The sequence below is a fragment of the Neolamprologus brichardi genome, chromosome 16, assembly GCF_056152115.1.
Source record: "Neolamprologus brichardi isolate AB-2024 chromosome 16, ASM5615211v1, whole genome shotgun sequence".
Classification (NCBI taxonomy): domain Eukaryota; kingdom Metazoa; phylum Chordata; class Actinopteri; order Cichliformes; family Cichlidae; genus Neolamprologus; species Neolamprologus brichardi.
In genome coordinates, this window is record NC_142119.1 from 18,325,802 (window position 1) to 18,344,418 (window position 18,617).

Here is an 18,617-nt window from a genome sequence, read left to right on the forward strand (position 1 = left end):
GACATTTAGAGTGGAGATAATGACTAGTTTAGAAAAAGAAAAAAAATTGTGAAGTCATAAAACTTCTCTGACCGATTCCAAACCAGACTAAATCCCAAACTGCGTGTAACTCACTACAAACTGCACCAAGCACCCAGCAGCGTAAAAAGGAGGAAAAGGCAAAAGGGTATTTAGCACTTGCAACACCTTTTATTATATTTGTATGCAGTAAAATTCTTATCACAATAAGGAAGAAAACACCTCTTAAAACTTTGAACAAAAGCACATAACGAAACAACTGCCCATGTTTAGCTCGTAATTGTACATATTTATAGTAAAGAAACATTCTTTATAAATACTGTTTCATCTGTAGCAAGTAAATACCATAATTTAATTACAAATGGATAAATATGGCAGCTGATATTTACAAAAGGAAGGGTGTAGTTACAGGAAAGAAAAAAAATCGAACGGCACAACGTTTATTGTCCTCACAATCTTCCAGATAGTGTTTCACAATTCCAATTTGCAAAGCACAAAACATCACAAGTTAAGCCCAGCAAACTAAAATATACATTCACAAGCATAATATTGTGGTCTGTTTGAGTTAAATGTTAACTTTGGCACTCTTTCCAGTTTATAGATGTTTAGTATAGTACAATCAATTTGCCTTAGGATCACAATATTCAACATTATAGTACAATTTTATTGTAATGTGTGCACTAAAAGGTCCAGTTAAGAGAAATAGCTACCATTGAAGGAACATCAACACACCAAAGACAGACGAACTATCACAACCAAATGGAATTTGGGCTTTTAGTGATTATTTACATTATATGAAATACACCTCAAATATTATACATATTTTTCCTCTGTTGGTAATCATCATCTTCCCTGGTAAATCCAAAATAATAAGATTAAAAAATAAAGAAGTGTTCGTGTGCCTCCTGTGTGCACATGTCCCAAAACTCAGTGAAACGTGTGTGTGTTGCTTCATTTCAGCATAGTCCTAAACATACCATTCACTGAAATTGGAGGACAGGCCACTGTGGTTGGTGGTGTTGTGCACAGCTGAGGCTGGGGAAAGGGTGGTGTTGCTTTGAGTCTCCGTGGTGGGTGACACCAGCCCTGGAGGTGTGGATGATTCGTAACCAGAGCTGGCTGCTGGTGATGAGTCTGACGCTGGTGGAGAGGATTCGTGGACCTAAAAAAAAAAAAAAAAGAAGAAGAAAAAAGAAAGAAAAAAATACATATTTATTTTCTGATTTACACGTTAAACAAAAAAAGCACCAAAGAACTGGATAAATTCTAAAAGCCACCTGGTATTAGACTGTACAAAAATATAAATAAAAAATAGAAGAACACACACACTTCCCTCAACGCCTTACTTACCTTCATGTGTTTTCGTAGAGAGCTGGGATGTGTGTAAGACTTGTCGCACATTTTGCAGAGATATGGCTTGTCCGACGTGTGAACGTGCATATGTTTCTTTCGGTCGCTGCTGTTTGCAAATCTTCTGTCGCATCCCTCAAACTCACACTGGAACGGTTTCTCTCCTGCAAGAAAGAAATAAAGAAAAGAAGAAAAGAAGAAGCTTGTGCAGAACCAGTCTGTTGTAAAAGTTGAGTGCAGAGTATTGCTGATGCCATCCATGTAAAAAATGCAAATAAAATGCAGGGTTAAAAGCAACACGTTTAGCCGTAACAATTGTGACAAAGTTTCAACCGTCTTTTAAAACGAAGTGGGGGTGCTGCAACGTCTTATTTAGCCTAAATAATGCGCATAGTGATTGGAAGGGGGTGGGAGAAAGACGACGAGGCCGTCCTCAGTAGGCCTGCAGAAGGCATATCATTTGCCGGGAGACAATAAAAATCTAATTAGCACGTGGCCAATTTCATGGCACAGCACCGTAATGTATTTCCTAGAAAATAAGTCAAAATGTGAGAGGCTGGTAATGGCCCTGTCTAGCACCTCAACACATATGAGAGAGGCGCATGGGAAAACAAAAGGCATTCCTGGCAGCATTGCTGCTACTGTGCTCGGCTAAATCTACACACAACCCCCGAGCAAATACCAAGTGCAAATCGTTTCAGAGCTAAATACAAATATTTAATAAGGACACAAGGAGAAAAACCTATATGGAAAAGGGGTGGGTGGGTTGAGGAGACGCGAAATACACACACACACACACAGAGTATCATGAATGAGCTGATGTGATTTTACTACGATGCTGGCTGCTCTAGGACGCACGCAACGCGCTCTCTCTATTCCCTTTGACCCATTTCTAAAGTTTAGCCTGAACAATAAAGCTCCTAGAGAGCCAACTAAACTGCTTTCTGTGCGTTTTTAAAGCACCAGAAGAAGAGTTCGAACGGGCCCAGAGTAGCCGTGTAACGAAGAAATGAAGTATCCCCACCATTTTAAACGCATTTGTTCTCTCCTTTCTTCTTTCCCCCCTCTCCCTCTGTCCTGGATGTGATCCTAGAATACTACTTTAGCAGCCTAAAATACCCGCTGGTAATTAGATCTTAATGTGTGTTTGTCTTGGCAAGACACGCATTTACAACAGCGAAATAAATCCTCGGGTACGCTCGGTGACAGCACCCACACAGGGCTTACTATTTAAATAAAACAATTTTATATCAAATAAAGCTTGCGCGATCGTTATTATTTGCATTATTATCTTAATTACCTGTATGCGTCCTCTTGTGTATCTTCAAGTTTTCCGACCGTGCGAAGACCTTCCCGCAGCCAGGGAAGGGGCAGGGGAAAGGCTTTTCTCCAGTGTGCACCCGAATGTGGTTGACCAGTTTGTATTTTGCCTTGAACGGTTTGCTCTCCCGGGAGCAATCCTCCCAGAAGCAGATGTGGTTGGTCTGCTCCGGACCACCGACGTGCTCCACTGAGACGTGAGTGACCAACTCGTGCATGGTGCTAAAAGTTTTATTGCAACACTTTTTGGGGTTGCTGAGCTGCTCGGGGTCGATCCACTTGCAGATGAGCTCCTGCTTGATGCACTGCTGCCTCATGTAACGGAAAAAGGCACCGGGGTGGTGGTGGGCTGCCATGTTCATCCCCATGTTCATATTCATGGAGCCGTACTGGTTGTGGAGCTGCGCGGCAGAATACGGGTCGGTCCTCGGACTGGAAACCTGGTGGTATTGGTCGGAGCGTCCGAAAACTTCGCCGGGTAGTCCAAGCCTCATTTGCCCATTCAGGACGTTCGGGGATCCGTGGGACCCATGCTGGTCGTGGATCCCGGGGAACAGAATGTGGCCTTGAGTGTCTGTGTGGGAGTGATGAAGGGATCCCGCCGTGGGGCCAAAAATAGTATGTTGGCTACTCGCCGGAGAGGATTCTCCGAAGCCGCGACTACGAAAGAGAAAGTCCCTGGTGGAGTTGAAAGGAGAGCTTGCATACGAGGTGACATGGGCAGCGTGAGCCCCCAGAGCCGCTGCGGGGTAGCCCGGCGCCTGGGTGGTGAAGGCAGAGCTCTGTCCTGGGGAGAGATCATGGTTCAGCTTAAACGCACCCATGTGTGCAGAGTCAACAAAGCTATTTTGTGCCAAACTCAAGTCTCTCTCCTGCATCTCGCTGGCTGAGTGATGCCTTGCAAACGAGCCCACTCCGAGTCCTGGGAACTGGTGACCAGCATCCAGTAGCATTATGTCTTCAAAGCGATTTTTTAAAAAAATAAAATAAAATAAAACACCAGCGCAGAGCTCGAAGCTACAGCAAATTAGTAAAAGAAGAAGACGGAAAAATCAAATCTCGGTGCTGGCACGCGACGATTGAACTTCCAGCCTTGGAAACAACATATCAGGCGTGTTTCAAAGCGCTGCTCCGCTCAAGAGTTGAAAAAAGAAAAGAAAAGAGAAGAAAAGAAAAGAGAAAAATGCAAAAAATAAAAATAAATAAAAATAAAAGAGGGAATCTCGGCGTATCGAACACTGAATTTACTTCTAGTTTACTTGTGACTTAAAAATCCAAGAGTTTCCTCGTGTCCTCTTCTCTTGACTACGGCAGTTTTTTTTTTGTTTTGTTTTTTTTTTTTTTGCGTTAAAATCGACTCGAAGAATTAAATAATTATCGTACTAGGTGCCTTCTGCATACAGCAGAGAGACAGTAGCTGGGGCATCTCAAAAAACGCCGTTCCCAAACGCGCACGTATTTATTTCTCTGGCTTTGCCCGTGTTTATCGCGGAGGGTCCCTGTTTCTCCGTGGACTGGCTCTACCTCCTCTTCCGCCCCCTTTAACTGGAGAGCGTTCATTCATTCCTCGCAGTCTCATTGGCCGCCGCGCCTCATCAATCCCAGGTGCCCCTCCAATAGCAGGTAGCGCTTTGGCGACTTAATAGCGCAACGCCATTTTCCACTAATAATTACCGCCTACTTTTAGGAGAAGATTTGGGAGGTGTGCGGGCGAAAGGATCACGACAAGAGAGAAGAGAGAGCTGTTTTTGTTGTTTATATTCTGAGGGAAGTTGTAGTATGAAGGATACAAACACAGCATTTGATGAGAAATAGTGAAGATTGTAAAAAGTAAGAGTTGACATAATGGATTAAGGTATTGATTAGGTAGTTTTGTAGATGTGACGTAAGTGGTCTGTGTATTTTACTGTATCCCTGTTTTTAAAAAGCGCTGATGTTGTATTTAATTAACAGAAACTGACATCAAAAATAAATTGTCAATTAACCACAACGCTATAGAGTCATATCATCGCAGTAAAGGCAAAAAAACTATCTATCTATCCATGCTTACCAAGAAAAAAAATAAAGTTTGAGTCACTTAATTCATGACAGCTGAAAAAGCATGTGTGGCTCTATATGGAGTCCAGTGGTTTTCCACTGGTTGTACAACCACAACTGGGCCTTTAGTGGTGCTCCAGGTCTCACCCCGGCAGCCGTCAGTGGTGGCTGACGGTTTCTTTAGTGGTTGTATATGTCGCTAGTTCTGCTTCATTGGTGGTTCTCACTTTACCACACCAATTAAGTTACTTGTTACAGCGGTGAACAGGGCTAAGGTGAAAGTTAACCCTTAGTGACCTATAAGGTAGAGGTTGTGTTGAACTGTCAGTGACGCATTTTCGGCCATAAAGTAGGATGTGTTGATAGTGACATATGGTGTGCTTTTGTAAGACAAAAAGTCGATTTTTGCCCCCTCCACGTTAGCACAGTAATGTCTACATGGGATTTCGTATTCTTCTTTCATTTTCCCTTTTGTGGTGTCCCACGCAGCCAGACAGATAGAAGTCAAATACTCCAAAATACTTATCTGAATTATTTACTGACACCTTCCCACAACAAACACACACTGAATCTGTAGCCACATAAATACACAGGCCGTGCATCAAAGCTGCTTATTCACATGCAAGTCAAAGGAAGTTTACTTACATTTTCACCCCCCAAAAAAATCCCACAAGCTCTGCGGTTCCGTCACACAACACAGCTTTCTGACTGTCTCAGCTTCTCCGGTGCACTCTAGACGACAAATAACGGTGAAGACCAGGGAAACGTTTTAAAAACTTTTTTTTTTTTTAATTGTGTCTCCTAGCTCTGAGTGGGACAGGCTGAGCGTTGTATGCCATTCTTCCAAGTCTATTTCAACTCGCACCACAGGAAACGCAGGAGCTGATCCAAGTTCAAAGTCACGTCTGCCGACCCCTATAAGAAGTTCTTTATTTCTCTGAAGAAAAAAAACACAAAAACCTTCCCCAGATAGGGGAAAGGAGAAAGAAAATTTTGAGAAAAAAAATCAATCATCAAGAGGCTGTGGGTTTTCCCTTCTGCCTGGAAAAGAAAAAGCCTCCAACCTATTCAAAATCCCCCACAGACTAGTATTTCAACAGGTTTAAGAAGTACCAATACTCACTTTGTTCACACACGTAACAAATAAATCACGTGAAATATTACACACAATCTACAGTTACAGCTGACAAAAATACAAGAAAAAGAAAAAAGCCATCTGACAGGTTTATAACATTAAACCCAACAATCCCGATCGCGCAAGGGGCGCTCTGCCCGTGTGTTATAATGGATGCCAAAGGCATATTTCTCCTCTCCGTTGTCTGACAGTATCAATATGTTGACACATTGCAAGGTTACTTGTGTGGCTTGCTTGACCTTGTGTTTCATGCATGTTTGACCTCTGACCTGTTAAGACCACATATGTTGCCCTCTTGACTCCTTTTGGTAAAATAACCCTGTTTATGACAAAGCGTCTTTGTTTTAGAGGGAGCGAGAGAGAAAGAGCGAGCGAGCGAGAGAGAATAAGAGAGAGAGAGAGAGAGCAGTAAGACGCCCCCCTCTTCTGTCTGAGGCATCGACAGCTTTGGGTTATTTGGAAACTATAAGTAAATAAAAATTAACCCATTCCTACACCGATTCAACAAATCCCAAACTCCATTTATTTATTACTTTTTAAAATGTATTTCCCTTTTAATCATTTTATAATAGGATTCATGTTAGAAATGGGGAAACTATGTGTCAGTGACCAGGATATGTAATGTGCATAATATCCTTAAATTGCCACGATCAAAGTAAAATATTTATAGCCAACTAGCAACCAGTGCTTTACCACCAAAGTGAGACATTTGTTTTATGAATTTCTAAGTGTGTAAATTATATTAAACCCAATGTGCTGCTTAATGTGGTGAGCGTAAATCAGGGGCCCTTGGAGAAATCATAAACAATGCACTCACTACTCTCCTGTGTTTTATGGATTTCCAGAAGCTCTCTTTGGAGAAGGGAATAATTTATTTATTTAATAAAGAGCACAGTCGGTACACACGTGGTCGTGGGTGGATGTTTTTGTGTGTGTGAATTTAAAATTCCCATAAAAATACATTTGACACAACAAGCGGCAATAATATGGGTGCCTATAACTGCTAATCTTGAAAAGTTTCTTTCTCTCTCTATCTCTCTCTCTCTCACACACACACACACACACACACACACATATATATATATATATATATATATATATATATATATACACTTAATGTCACTGCAGCGCCCTATTTGTACGTTTGAAAGGTCTTAAAGCAAAACCTTCAGTTGTTGATTATCAAGCTCATAAATCAGTTCAGCAGGGGGGCACGTGCAACAGGACCATAACGTGTAGAGGTTTTCCTCCAACATAATGAAAATCAATTACAAAACTTCAGTGTCCGTGGGGAAGAAAATGCACAGCTTAATAAATATTTTAGATTCTCCCTATTTTCAAAGTCGGCTTCTTTTTTGTTTAAGGTGTAAAATAAAACTCCTGACACAACTAGCTGACATGCTGATTTGCGGTTTGAGGCGAGACATCACAATTCGATTGGAAAGGTGAATTAAGACATATCAGTGATGGATACACGTACTGCTGTCAGCAGGGGTTACACCGTTACGCCATAATCTGTCATATGAAGTGAACTTAAATACAGCTGAAATGTCTGCCAACCTAAGTCACAACCAATATTATTTTTTAAAAAGCTGGTAAAAAAAAATAAAGAGCTGGTGAAATGAACTGAGAAGGGTGTAAAAAAATAAATACATTAAAAATAAGTATTGCCTTTGCAGTTCGCTAAAATAAAACGAAAGGTTAGGCTCTGCTACTCTTGTCCTCGTGTGCTGCTGGACCTTAACACCTCATGCAAAAAAGAAAAAAAAGCTAGCTTACATTTTCTATTTATAACATTTTTATTTTTAATAATTGTAATAGTTTATGTAGTTTTTTCCCATCTTTTGTGTGTGGTGGGTGGGCTAAAATGTGCGAACATAAACATATATATATATATTTAATCTTCAACATTAAAATTAAATGACTGCCTGTACGATCCAAAACTTAATTTCAAGCTTCTTTACATGTAAACAGTTATTTCATATTAATCAATATATGGGGGAATCGGTCATGTGTATATATCACTGAGTACTTAAACAGTTTTATGCATTAAATTTTAATTTTGTGTTTTACTTTAAATTAAGGTTTGCATAACTTCCACTTATCACGAACGTGGGGCGTCCACTCTTGTATTTTGTGACAAATACTACGTCTTTGTACGTATGAATAAATAAAAAAAAAAAAAACAGAACTCACTTCACATTTGAATATTTGTACATATCAATACTTGAAATATTTCACAGCATCCACAAGCCCCCCCCCCCCCCCCCCCCCCAAAAAAAAAAAAGAAAAAAAAGAAAAAAAAAACAGAGAAAAATGTGGATAAACCAAAGCCGGAGTAGACTAAGGTTGCACATGTCACACAAACTGTTATTTTGGTCATCCACATGCACCAGCAGCAGTAAACACAAAGCCGCCCAAACGGATCTGCTGGTAACTTTGAGTACAACTTTTTGGAGTCAACAGCAATAAAGAGAGTGAGGGGGCGGAACCCTGCTGAGCCCCTGCGCTGAACGACAGCCAATCGCTTCGTTCTCCTAACTGCCAGTCACCGAAATCCGTCCAATACCCGCAGTGCCATTTCTAAACTGTATTCCCCACTGTGTCCTCCAACTGTTGTATGTTCTGCCAATCGCTTGAGGACAGAGTGGGAAAAGGAGCAAGCAGAGTTAGAAGCCGGACAAAAGAACTTATAGACCCCTTATATACATATTTTCCTAATGTTTTAGAGAGCGTAGTGTGGTGAAAAAAAAACAGTTGCGGTGAGTGCGGATGGACTTGTCAGTGTAGTTATGGAACCCCCTTTAAGCAAGAGGAATCCGGCGATAAGATTAGCGGATTTGGCAGCGACTCAACCCCTTCCTCATCAGAATATGACAGGCTTCCCGGGGCTAGGGGGGCATCACCCTCTCTCCCACCATGCCCACCTCCACCCTGGGGAGCTGGGCAACGACCCCGGAGTGGCACTCACTCCATTTGGACCAGAGCACATGGCACAGACAAATGCTCTCAAACTTAGCCCATCTCAGCACATTCAGAGCCATCCCGAAGCCCAGACCGCGGCATCTTTCACTTCTGCTCAGACCACAGTTGGTTTCCCCGTGGCTCACCCCCACTCAGGCTACTCAAGCAGCAGGGACTTCATCCTCAGGAGAGAACTCTCAGCCTCTGCTATGCATGCACTTGGCGACCAGCATAGTTCCGCCTCCTCCCCTCATCACCATGGCATGTTCATCTCCCCAACAGGTGCTTATGGGCACACGGAAAGTGGGGCCCATTCACTTTTCACTGGACTTCACGACCAGGCGTCCCCAGGTGCCCACCACCATGCCCTCAACGGGCAGATGCGCCTGGGTATACCGGGGGACATCTATGGCAGGCCAGAGCACTTCGGGCACAGGCCAGAGCACTATGGACCGTCTTCTCTCCACAGCTACAACTCCATGAACCTCAGTGTGAACATCGCTTCTGCTCCTCACGGAGCCGCGGGGGCGTTTTTAAGATACATGCGGCAGCCCATAAAGCAAGAGCTAATCTGCAAATGGATCGACCAGGAGCAAAGTCAAAAAAAGCCCTGCTCTAAAACTTACAGCACCATGCACGAACTGGTTAACCACGTCACGGTGGAGCATGTCGGGGGACCGGAGCAGAGCACCCACGTCTGTTTCTGGGAGGAATGTCCACGAGAAGGAAAAGCTTTCAAAGCGAAGTACAAACTGATAAACCACATCCGAGTTCACACGGGAGAAAAGCCTTTCCCGTGTCCTTTCCCGGGATGTGGGAAAGTGTTCGCGCGATCGGAGAATCTAAAAATTCACAAGAGAACTCACACAGGTCAGTACTTCAAATTGAATAAAGAATACGCACCACAGTCTGAAAAAAACATGGCTTGGTTGCAGAGAATGAGATTATGTCTGAGGGGATCTTGTTTTACTGTTCACACTCGAAACGGACGTATGAAACGATCGTGCATAATTGCGCGCAGAAGCGAGAAAAAAAAATACTTTTATTGATTAAAGAATTCGCGTGGTGAGTCACCGTGTTCCATTTTCTTTCTAAAACATAAACTTTTTTCCCCTTACTCACCAAGACACTCGCAGTAGGCGTGAAAGGATTAGAGCATATGATTTGTAAAACGTGCTTACGTACCTACAGCACAGCGACAGAACACGCGTAAATGTAATTGTCTTTGGGCGTAGGATCCTTACGCAAAAGCACGGTTAATATATTGATGATGAGTGTATGCACATGGCAGATGGCATTTAAACAAAAAACACATGCTTTAGGCTTCGACAGATTTATTGGTAACCTATCGGGGGGTGCAAAAAATTTACAACTACCTCTCTGAGAGTGCCTTTAGAGTAAGACAGTTTGTTCTCATATTCTGTCTACTAAAGTCTGGCAGAGCTGCTGAGAGATAAAGAAAGTCAATTTTAGCCGAACAATTTCCTTAAATTGTAATGTGTGCTCTTTATGAGAGCTGTTTATGTTTTTTAAATAGACTGAAAGTCAAATTTTGACCAGTAAATAGCCCAGTTTTGGCTTTTTGCCACCAGTATAAATAGGCCTCTTCGCCTAACTGAATTATGTAAAATCCACAGGGGAAATAAATAATTCACTGAAGAAAAAACGTGGAAAACCCTTTGGAAATACTCTAACCAATTATTGCTATGAATATACAGGATGCAGTAGACTTCACATTCCATTCCGGGGTTTTGTTGTTGTTTGTTTGTTGTGCGTGACAGGGTTGTATGTATCTTTGTGTGTGCGTGTGTGGGAGAACGAGACCAGCACGGCACATATAGGTCTCCTGGTGTTTTCCGAACTGCCCCCTTTTCAACTACATACACACATCCCCTGTAAACTAGAGGGGCCTAAAGACATGTTACACGTGTTCACGCGGGAATATAAAGTGGGTGTGTAGCAGTGGGTGTAATGGACGTTTAGCCTGCGGAGGCATACAGGCTTCTACACTGAACACTGAACACATTTATTTAAGGTGGAATGCTGACAAGTTGTGGTATAATAGGTACAGAGCATTCATGTCCAGTTGTTATTCTGACTTGTTAAAAAACTACAACAAAAACAAAAGCCATAAAGCTTTAACTTCGTGATGTTATCACTCGTAACAGTATCTGTGTGTTTCATTTCTTCAAGGAGAGAAACCTTTCAAGTGCGAGTTTGACGGCTGTGACCGAAAATTCGCCAACAGCAGCGACCGGAAGAAGCACTCTCACGTCCACACCAGCGACAAGCCTTACTACTGCAAAGTGCGCGGCTGTGACAAATCCTACACACACCCGAGCTCGTTGCGGAAACACATGAAAGTGCACTGCAAGTCCCCTCCGCCCCCTGCCACCAATGTCACCTATATTTCCTCCACAAACCCTCTCGGAGACTCTCTTTCGCCCACTTCTGAACCGCACAGGAACCGCTCCTCGAACCTCTCCCCTCAGGTCACTAACCTCAACGAGTGGTACGTGTGCCAGGGGAGCGGAGGGCCCAACCACCTTCACACCCCCTCCAGCGACGTGCCAACTACAGATTCAGACGACGAGGACTCTTTCAGAAATTCAGACCCGAGGACAATGCTCTGATACCTGGTATACATCCATGGGGACTTTCAAACTTGTCATCTAGTTGACCCGTTAAAGTGTGCATCTGTGTTGTTCCCCCACCCGGTTCACTTGAGATATTGATCAGTAGTGATACTAACTGACTGTCCTAAAAAACAGCAAAATTACATTCAGTGTGGATGCAATGTAGCTTCATCAAACAAGTCCCCTTTAACCCAGATGACCCCTGACCTTAACCTAACATATAAATCACAACTGTCCAACAATCAGTTTAAAACGGAGATTTGACGTTGAAAGAAAGAACAAAATTTGCTTCCAATTTGAAAGAACCAAAAAAAATATATATTTTTCTTTGAATCAGGTCAGACTAGAACTAGATTAATGTGTGTGTATTTTTTTTCCACGAGATGAATGCAGGATTTAATTAACTGCATAACTCAAGACTCCACTGGTGTACTGAAATGACATCTTTCACATCCTCTTGCAGTTAATAACTTCACTGCAATCAATCAGTGTCACATTAAAGAGAAGGCACTGCTTGTAGCTCCACAAGTAGAAATAATGAATTAAAAAAATTCTAGAGGCTAGAGAGGAGGCCTTTTTTTCTATTTTAGCTAATCTCTTTAAAATGTGGTACAAACTTTGAGAAAACTAATAAGAAAACAGGAGAGGAGGCAAACATCTGAGTGTCTTAAGGGTTCGCATTTACCTTATCAGATTTATACATGTGTTTGGATTGAATTTTGTAATATTTAAGAACTATTTAAGACTATATTTTATGCAAAATACACAAGTTTAACACTTGTTAAAGAGTCCAGTAAGTCCCTTGAGACCCTAAATGTCTACACTGACAGGCTTTGATCCTGTAGGATTTGTACATATGTAATTGTGCTGATGCTTGTGAATGTTGTGTAGTTTTTAATTACAAGGAAAAAAAATGTTGTTTTGTACATTGTAATTTATTTGCTGGTTTCAATGTTGTACTGGAATTACAGAAACACCAAAGAATAATAATATCAGTTTTGGTGATGCATAGTACCCTGCTGATGGTTTTTTGTTGTTGTTGTTGTTGTTTTTTTCAGATTCACCTTTTAACTTTTTGAGTTTATATTTTTTATTTGTGCTCTGTAAAAGAAGAAACATTTACTTGAATAGGCTGTGTAATGTGAAAAGTCCCTCTCCCCCCGCATGCCTTTTGTAGTGATCTGTCTTTCATATTGAGGTGCATGGTGCCATTGGATAATAATGGATGGAGAAAAAGAGAGAGAGAGATGAATCAGCTATGATTGTGCAGACCTTTGATGTTCAACAATTAATTTACAATATAAAAAAAATCATGCTAAAATTTAATAATAAAAACAGGACATATACAGTAAATAAGTGTCACATTATATCATTAACATGATTTACGGGTGAGTTTGATTATAAGGGGTCATTTGTTTTGTGCTTAGAAGTTTTTATAGGAGGACTGTGCCTGTACTTCTTGTTATTATTATTATTTTACGCTATGTGATTTAGCAGACGTCTTTCTAATGTGGACTACACACAGTGACTGCAAAACATCAACATCAGTCTCACCTCGAGTGAAAAAGCTGAAGCAGCTCTCTTCACCTGCCTTACTGACGTTTCTATAAAATATCCAACTCTTCTCAGAAACAGGCCTAACGGGCCAAAGAGGCTGGTACAAACTAATCACTGAGCTAATGGGAAAACTTATAGCCCCCTGATGGCGCTACCTCTGAAAGGCGCGACGGCACAAAGCAGCCGAGGCATGAATCATTCATGGGAAAAATAAAAGATAAAAAGATATCCGACAATAAGCAGAGCCTTGTATAGAGTATATAAAACAAGCTCCCCCTCTTATTTCCTCCATTAAAACGCGAAATCTCACTTTCAAAGAGTTGCCTGTCCAGTCTATAGAATTAAAATTGACCAACGCCAGTTCTGCACCACTTCAAAGGCTGCAGCCTCTGAGAGGAAGGCTGGCTGCTTTGACAGTCTTCATGGTGCGTTAGGATTTCTATGGCAATTGGGTAGTGAAACGCTCGCATTTGAATATGTCCGGTTAAAAGGGGAGAAAAAAATGCTAACTGCCACTAAATGAATTATAATCAAAGCATAGGATGTACCCTCTCCAGAAATGTGTGTGCTGTCACAAATATACCTTTGGCAGGTTGGCACCTAAATTCCAACCAATCTGTGAGCGTATGTGTGCAACTAGATTCCTGTGATCACAACAAGCAAAATTGTTATCAACTAACAATTGCATATAAAAAAAGAACAATGAGAAATGATTATGACATTTAACTGATAATACACCTGACTTGGATCAGCCTGGGAGGATTTGGGGACTGGGGCAATAAAAGGCGCACAAGGGAATCGTCACCGGCGCGTAAAACAACATTAAATGAACCTAATTTTACAGCCAAAGAGGAAAAAATAATAATAATCACAGCAGCACCGCAAAGCTTTAATAAAAGGGCAAGTTTGTATTACACAAGCTTGATCAATTTTACAGCTGCTTTCTGAAGAAAAAAAAAGAAAGAAAAATGGGGGGAGAAAAGAGAACACTTTATCTGCCGCTTTATTCAAACTATGCGCACTTGTGGGCCTTTTCTTGTTTTGTGCCTCGACTTTTTTCTTTTTTTATATATAGAAGGGGTAGGGGCCAAGAGAGTAGCGTGCTCTTGTATGTCCTGTTTGGAAACAAATGCTCAATGAATGTTACAAAATAAACACGATGAAAAATAACCAGAGACATTAAAAGGAGGGAGAGTTCATTTAAAAAGGAGTGAAGCGGTCACCCTTCAGTGAGAAACGCTTTGAAGTAGAACTTATTATCTGAGAAATACTTTTTTGGTTGTCCTAACGACGCTGGTGAATTGGAAAGGCACTCCTTTGTCAACGATTTGTTCTCCTTAAGAGGGATGTCCGTGGAAATCACTTACATGGGCCACCTTAACATACTGCCTGCAAATCAGTAACCGGCAGAGTCAGACATGCAGACGCCACTTGGGAGAGGACAAAGCAAGAAGTCGCAGTGAGAGCGCCGCTGCTTCTCAATCGCGCCCCTTTAAAAGGGGGTTGAACGATAATTTCTCAGACGAGCGTGGAGGCAAAACAAACGCCGTCTTGTCAGAGTTTACAAGCATTATCCATCTCCTGAATACTGCCGGCACAATGCTCGCCAAAATTGCATGTGAAGTGATCTTTTTTTTTTTTTTTTTTTTTGGTCACAAAAGTTAAGAGTCTCAACTCAAGACTGCAAGAGATTTGATCCGAGTACCTGCGCCAGAAACTGTAGTGCGCATGGATCACCTTTACTGCAACAGAAAAGTGCTCTTGGGTTTGGAGGGAAATAAAGTAAAAGAAGAAGGAGAGACAGAAGAGGGAAGATAAAGAAGTTGAGTTAAAAAAAATTCTTTTAATTAACTTTAGCCTACTTTTAGTTTGGGGGAAGCAGAAATCAGGTGCGGAGACGCAAACGGCACCTCTTCACACTAACCCCCTCTCACCCTCCCACCTCCCAGAATTCACATACAGCAGAACAGCAACACCTTGTGATACCTCTGGCCCGTTTTACCATCTCACCTAAAAATAAATAAATCACACTTCCCCCGTTTCCTCAATATGAGAATGAAGACGAGGGTGATAATCGTAAGCCCCCACTCCTGTAAATAAGACACGGAATATGGCTAAATAAATCTGACATGTCGAGATTCTGCAGGTATTTCACGTCAAATGGATACCAGTTTATTAAAGTAAGTGCACAGTTCACCTACTCAGCTCAAACAAACGTCCTGATGGGTGGAAATGGTTTTTATTATTTTTATTATTTTTTAAATATTTCATATCAGTAAGAGAATCAACCTTATAAACTAGCAGCCAGTAAAAAGACAGTGTTAATAGCGTTACATTATCTGCCAGTTCTTGCTGTGGAGCCAAATGTTAATGGAGACTGATGTTTCTGAATGATGGTGGTAACTTACGAGCACGTTCAGTGTCTCTGCACTTACAGCTTTAAAGAGCGTCTTTGCCACAGGATTCCACCTGTTTGTGTGCATAACTTTCTGTGAGTGGGAACTTTGTTTTTACTGGCTTCATATTTGCAGTGCAGGCATTTTGCCATTTTTCAAAGCTCCCTACCTGGTTACTAGCTAGTTTAACTTTCATGAGCATGTCAGAAAACAAGGCAGCTCAGTTTCAGTTGCACGGCTCCCGCTTAACTTCCACATTCGCAACTCCAAGGCTGCCTTTAGAGCCGATACCCCCCACCCCTCCCTTTTTTCCCTCTTCTTTTTCCTCCAACAGAATCAAAGTGCCTCTTTTTCAGTTTGCTCTGCAGCCATTAAGTTTTATACTTTGCACTCCAACCTGCAGGGAAAAATGAGAATTCCAAGTTAAAGGATGCGATTTAAAACATCTGCGTTTTTTTCTTTTTCTTCTTTTTTTGTTGAGGAGGGGAAAGGAATCTTTTTCCAGAAACATGGATTGGGAACGCTGGGAGAAGTGAAAATTCTTCGTCTGCTTTTACACTCGGTGCTCTCGGACTTCTGCAGGGGGAATGTCGCTCCTCTTCAGCCCGACATCAACAGCTGTGGTTTCACCTATTAGCCCTGATGTCTTTCCCAAAGGAGTCCGGGACTTTAAACATCTGACAGTGGGCACGCAGGGGGGGTTACTCTACTGACCTGTAGCCTACTTGGTTTTAGTTTCATAGGAACTTCATTAAATCAATTACTGTGAGCACATCATCATGTTTATAGCGTTAATAGCAAAAATATGTTGTTGTTTTTTTCTCCCCATTATAATATTTTGCCTGTTCTACAAAGACATGTAGGAGTTTTGCAGGTTTGGGCGCTTTTATCATTTTATATAAACAGAACCTGAGTGATGAGGAAAATTATTCTTGCTCTGAAATTTAGACTAACTTTTTGTTAAGTGGTACCACTAATACAGGCAGAGTGTACACAAGAGCTTGCTCTTCTGTTTCAAAGTCATTTTTAAAAAGCTTTCCATGACTTAATTTTAAATGCTTTTTTGGGTCAAAACATATCCAAAAAATGTCCCCCATAAGGACTATATTTTATATATATTACACTAATCAAATTAAGACTAATTATTGTGCTTTCAGCCTAAAAAATATTTTGGAGGGGCACAAGAAAAAGAAACTCAAGCAAAAAAAGCACAAATGAAGTGTAAAAACCCTGCTCACAGAACACATTTCTAACAAGTGCCAGGCGTCTTTGAAACACAATACACATGTGGATATTTGTAATGTTAGCACTGTGAAATTAAATTTGAAGAGCTAATATAATTCTATGTAATTAATTGAAACAATTACATGTGGCATATTTTCAAGGCCAATAAATATTTTTTTTATTGTAACGCTTAAACAAGAAACATTTGTGTATTGTCTTGTTTTAAATGTAAGCTCTACGTTAGTCATCCCTGATGATAAACACTTTGTTCTTTACCTTGTCCTTTAGGAGGTAGATCATCTCTGGGATGAATGATCAGTGCGTCACTGGTAGAGGCATAATTATAACATTTTAACTAAGTCTTTTAGGGACTGGGTTACTTAACTGATTTCCTATGTTGTCACATGTATCATGGGTACTTTGCAGGTGCACTGCTACTCAGAAGAGTGTGATACATCACTCAGAAACTGACATAATATCTGGTGGCTCAGTAACATCTGTGGGGGTAGAGACTTGGTGCTGGTCCAAAGCCCCCATCCCAGGACTGGGAGCCACTCCAAGGCAGTAGGTGAGGAGAGCAAGGTCGTCCACGGACAACCGCATGAGCCAGGCCCTGCTACCTGGCCCTTATATTGCCCACCGGCCAGAAAGTAGAAACTAAAGTGCAGATAAGCGTGAGCATGCTGCCCCAGTAGTCTCTTATTGAATGACAGGGCTTTCCTAAAAGCCTCTAAATGCAGGATGTAGGCTTCATCGTACTTGGAAACTAGGGATGAGAGGGGTGGAGGGAAACAGTGAACTATATGCTCAATCAAAGCGAAGCAGATGGACTTTTTAAGTCAAGGATATTTTGATTCGTGCCCAGGGATGGAACTGCTTACAGGGTGCTAGGTATATCTAAAAGAAACAGATTCATATCTGGCACATAAATGAGGGTTGCTTTCACATATAAAAGCACAACCAAATTAAAAATGTTTTGATTTGAGCTCCAAAAAAAAACAAGAAAAAAGGGAAAAGGCATGACACAAGCTCCATAATATAGCCAGTTTATATTCATGCACTGACCTGGGTCAAGTACACTGGAGGCCTCTCCATAAAATAGGGATTACGTTCACCACCTGAATCCCTGCTTATCAAATTCAAGTCCATATATAACCCTTCCTTTTTCTCACTTTACATATCTTAAAACCCATCTTTGATTGCTAAGAATGATTTCAGAAGCATAGTGCCAGTCCACCAGTTTATTTCATTGCCTTTTATTAAAAAAAAAAAAAAAAAAGCTTTTTTCTTTCCATCAGCCTCTCTTTTGCTTGTAGTGATTGATATCAGAACCAGATTTGTGGAGAACTATCATGCTTGCAACATCAGAAAGATGGCCCCTGAATGCATCTGGTTTATTGCAGAAAAGGTCAGCATTTAGAGAGTGAAAATCACTCTGTCGCAGCTGGGGAGAGGGAGGACGGGGCATATTTGGAAAGGACAAAAAAACAAAAAAGGGTTATGTCCAGATAAGGAGGAGCAAAGAGAGCTCAAGACACAGTCCTGTCAATAAAGAAAAGACAAGGAGCTATTTGTGCCAACACCAGATAAGAGTGTGACTGGCGCTCTGCCTGCGAACATCTCGCTGTCTTTACATCGCTGAGGCACTATATGTTCATCATGGGCAAACTGGTGAAGTTGGCTACCAATCATCCTTAGTTTCGAGGTCACTGCAGGAGCTCTAATCCAATGTGATAAGGCAGTGTGCTAGCAGTAAAGCTTCGAGTATGGAGGCGCCACTGCTTCCTCAACCATGCAGTGCCAATACCTCCCTCTGACTTCATGGAGATGTCTGCGTGGATCCCAAACATCATAAGCAGCCTGAAAACCCATTCCCTTCTTTTAAACATACTTGGGTTTGGCAGTGACCGATATGGCTCTGAATGAGCAGAAGAAAATGTGGAGTCTTGATGTTTCCAACTGGTCAGGGATAAGCCAGAA

General features: G+C 41.5%; 2 protein-coding genes across 2 annotated transcripts; one reads left to right on the plus strand and one right to left on the minus strand.

Annotated features, from left to right (window-relative positions):
• Window positions 1–167: 167 nt before the first annotated feature.
• zic2a (zic family member 2 (odd-paired homolog, Drosophila), a) lies at window positions 168–4,518 on the minus strand. Its single transcript, XM_006788156.3, has 3 exons — window positions 2,669–4,518; window positions 1,369–1,532; window positions 168–1,180 (listed from the first exon to the last, which is right to left on the minus strand). The coding sequence occupies exons 1-3, from the start codon at window positions 3,639–3,641 to the stop codon at window positions 986–988; spliced, it is 1,332 nt and encodes a 443-aa protein (XP_006788219.1). The 5' UTR covers window positions 3,642–4,518; the 3' UTR covers window positions 168–985.
• Window positions 4,519–8,472: 3,954 nt separating this feature from the next.
• Window positions 8,473–12,807, plus strand: zic5 (Zic family zinc finger 5). The gene is made up of 2 exons (XM_006788157.3): window positions 8,473–9,694; window positions 11,018–12,807. Exons 1-2 carry the CDS (start codon window positions 8,653–8,655, stop codon window positions 11,455–11,457), a joined length of 1,482 nt encoding a protein of 493 aa, XP_006788220.1. The 5' UTR covers window positions 8,473–8,652; the 3' UTR covers window positions 11,458–12,807.
• The last annotated feature ends 5,810 nt before the right edge of the window (window positions 12,808–18,617 follow it).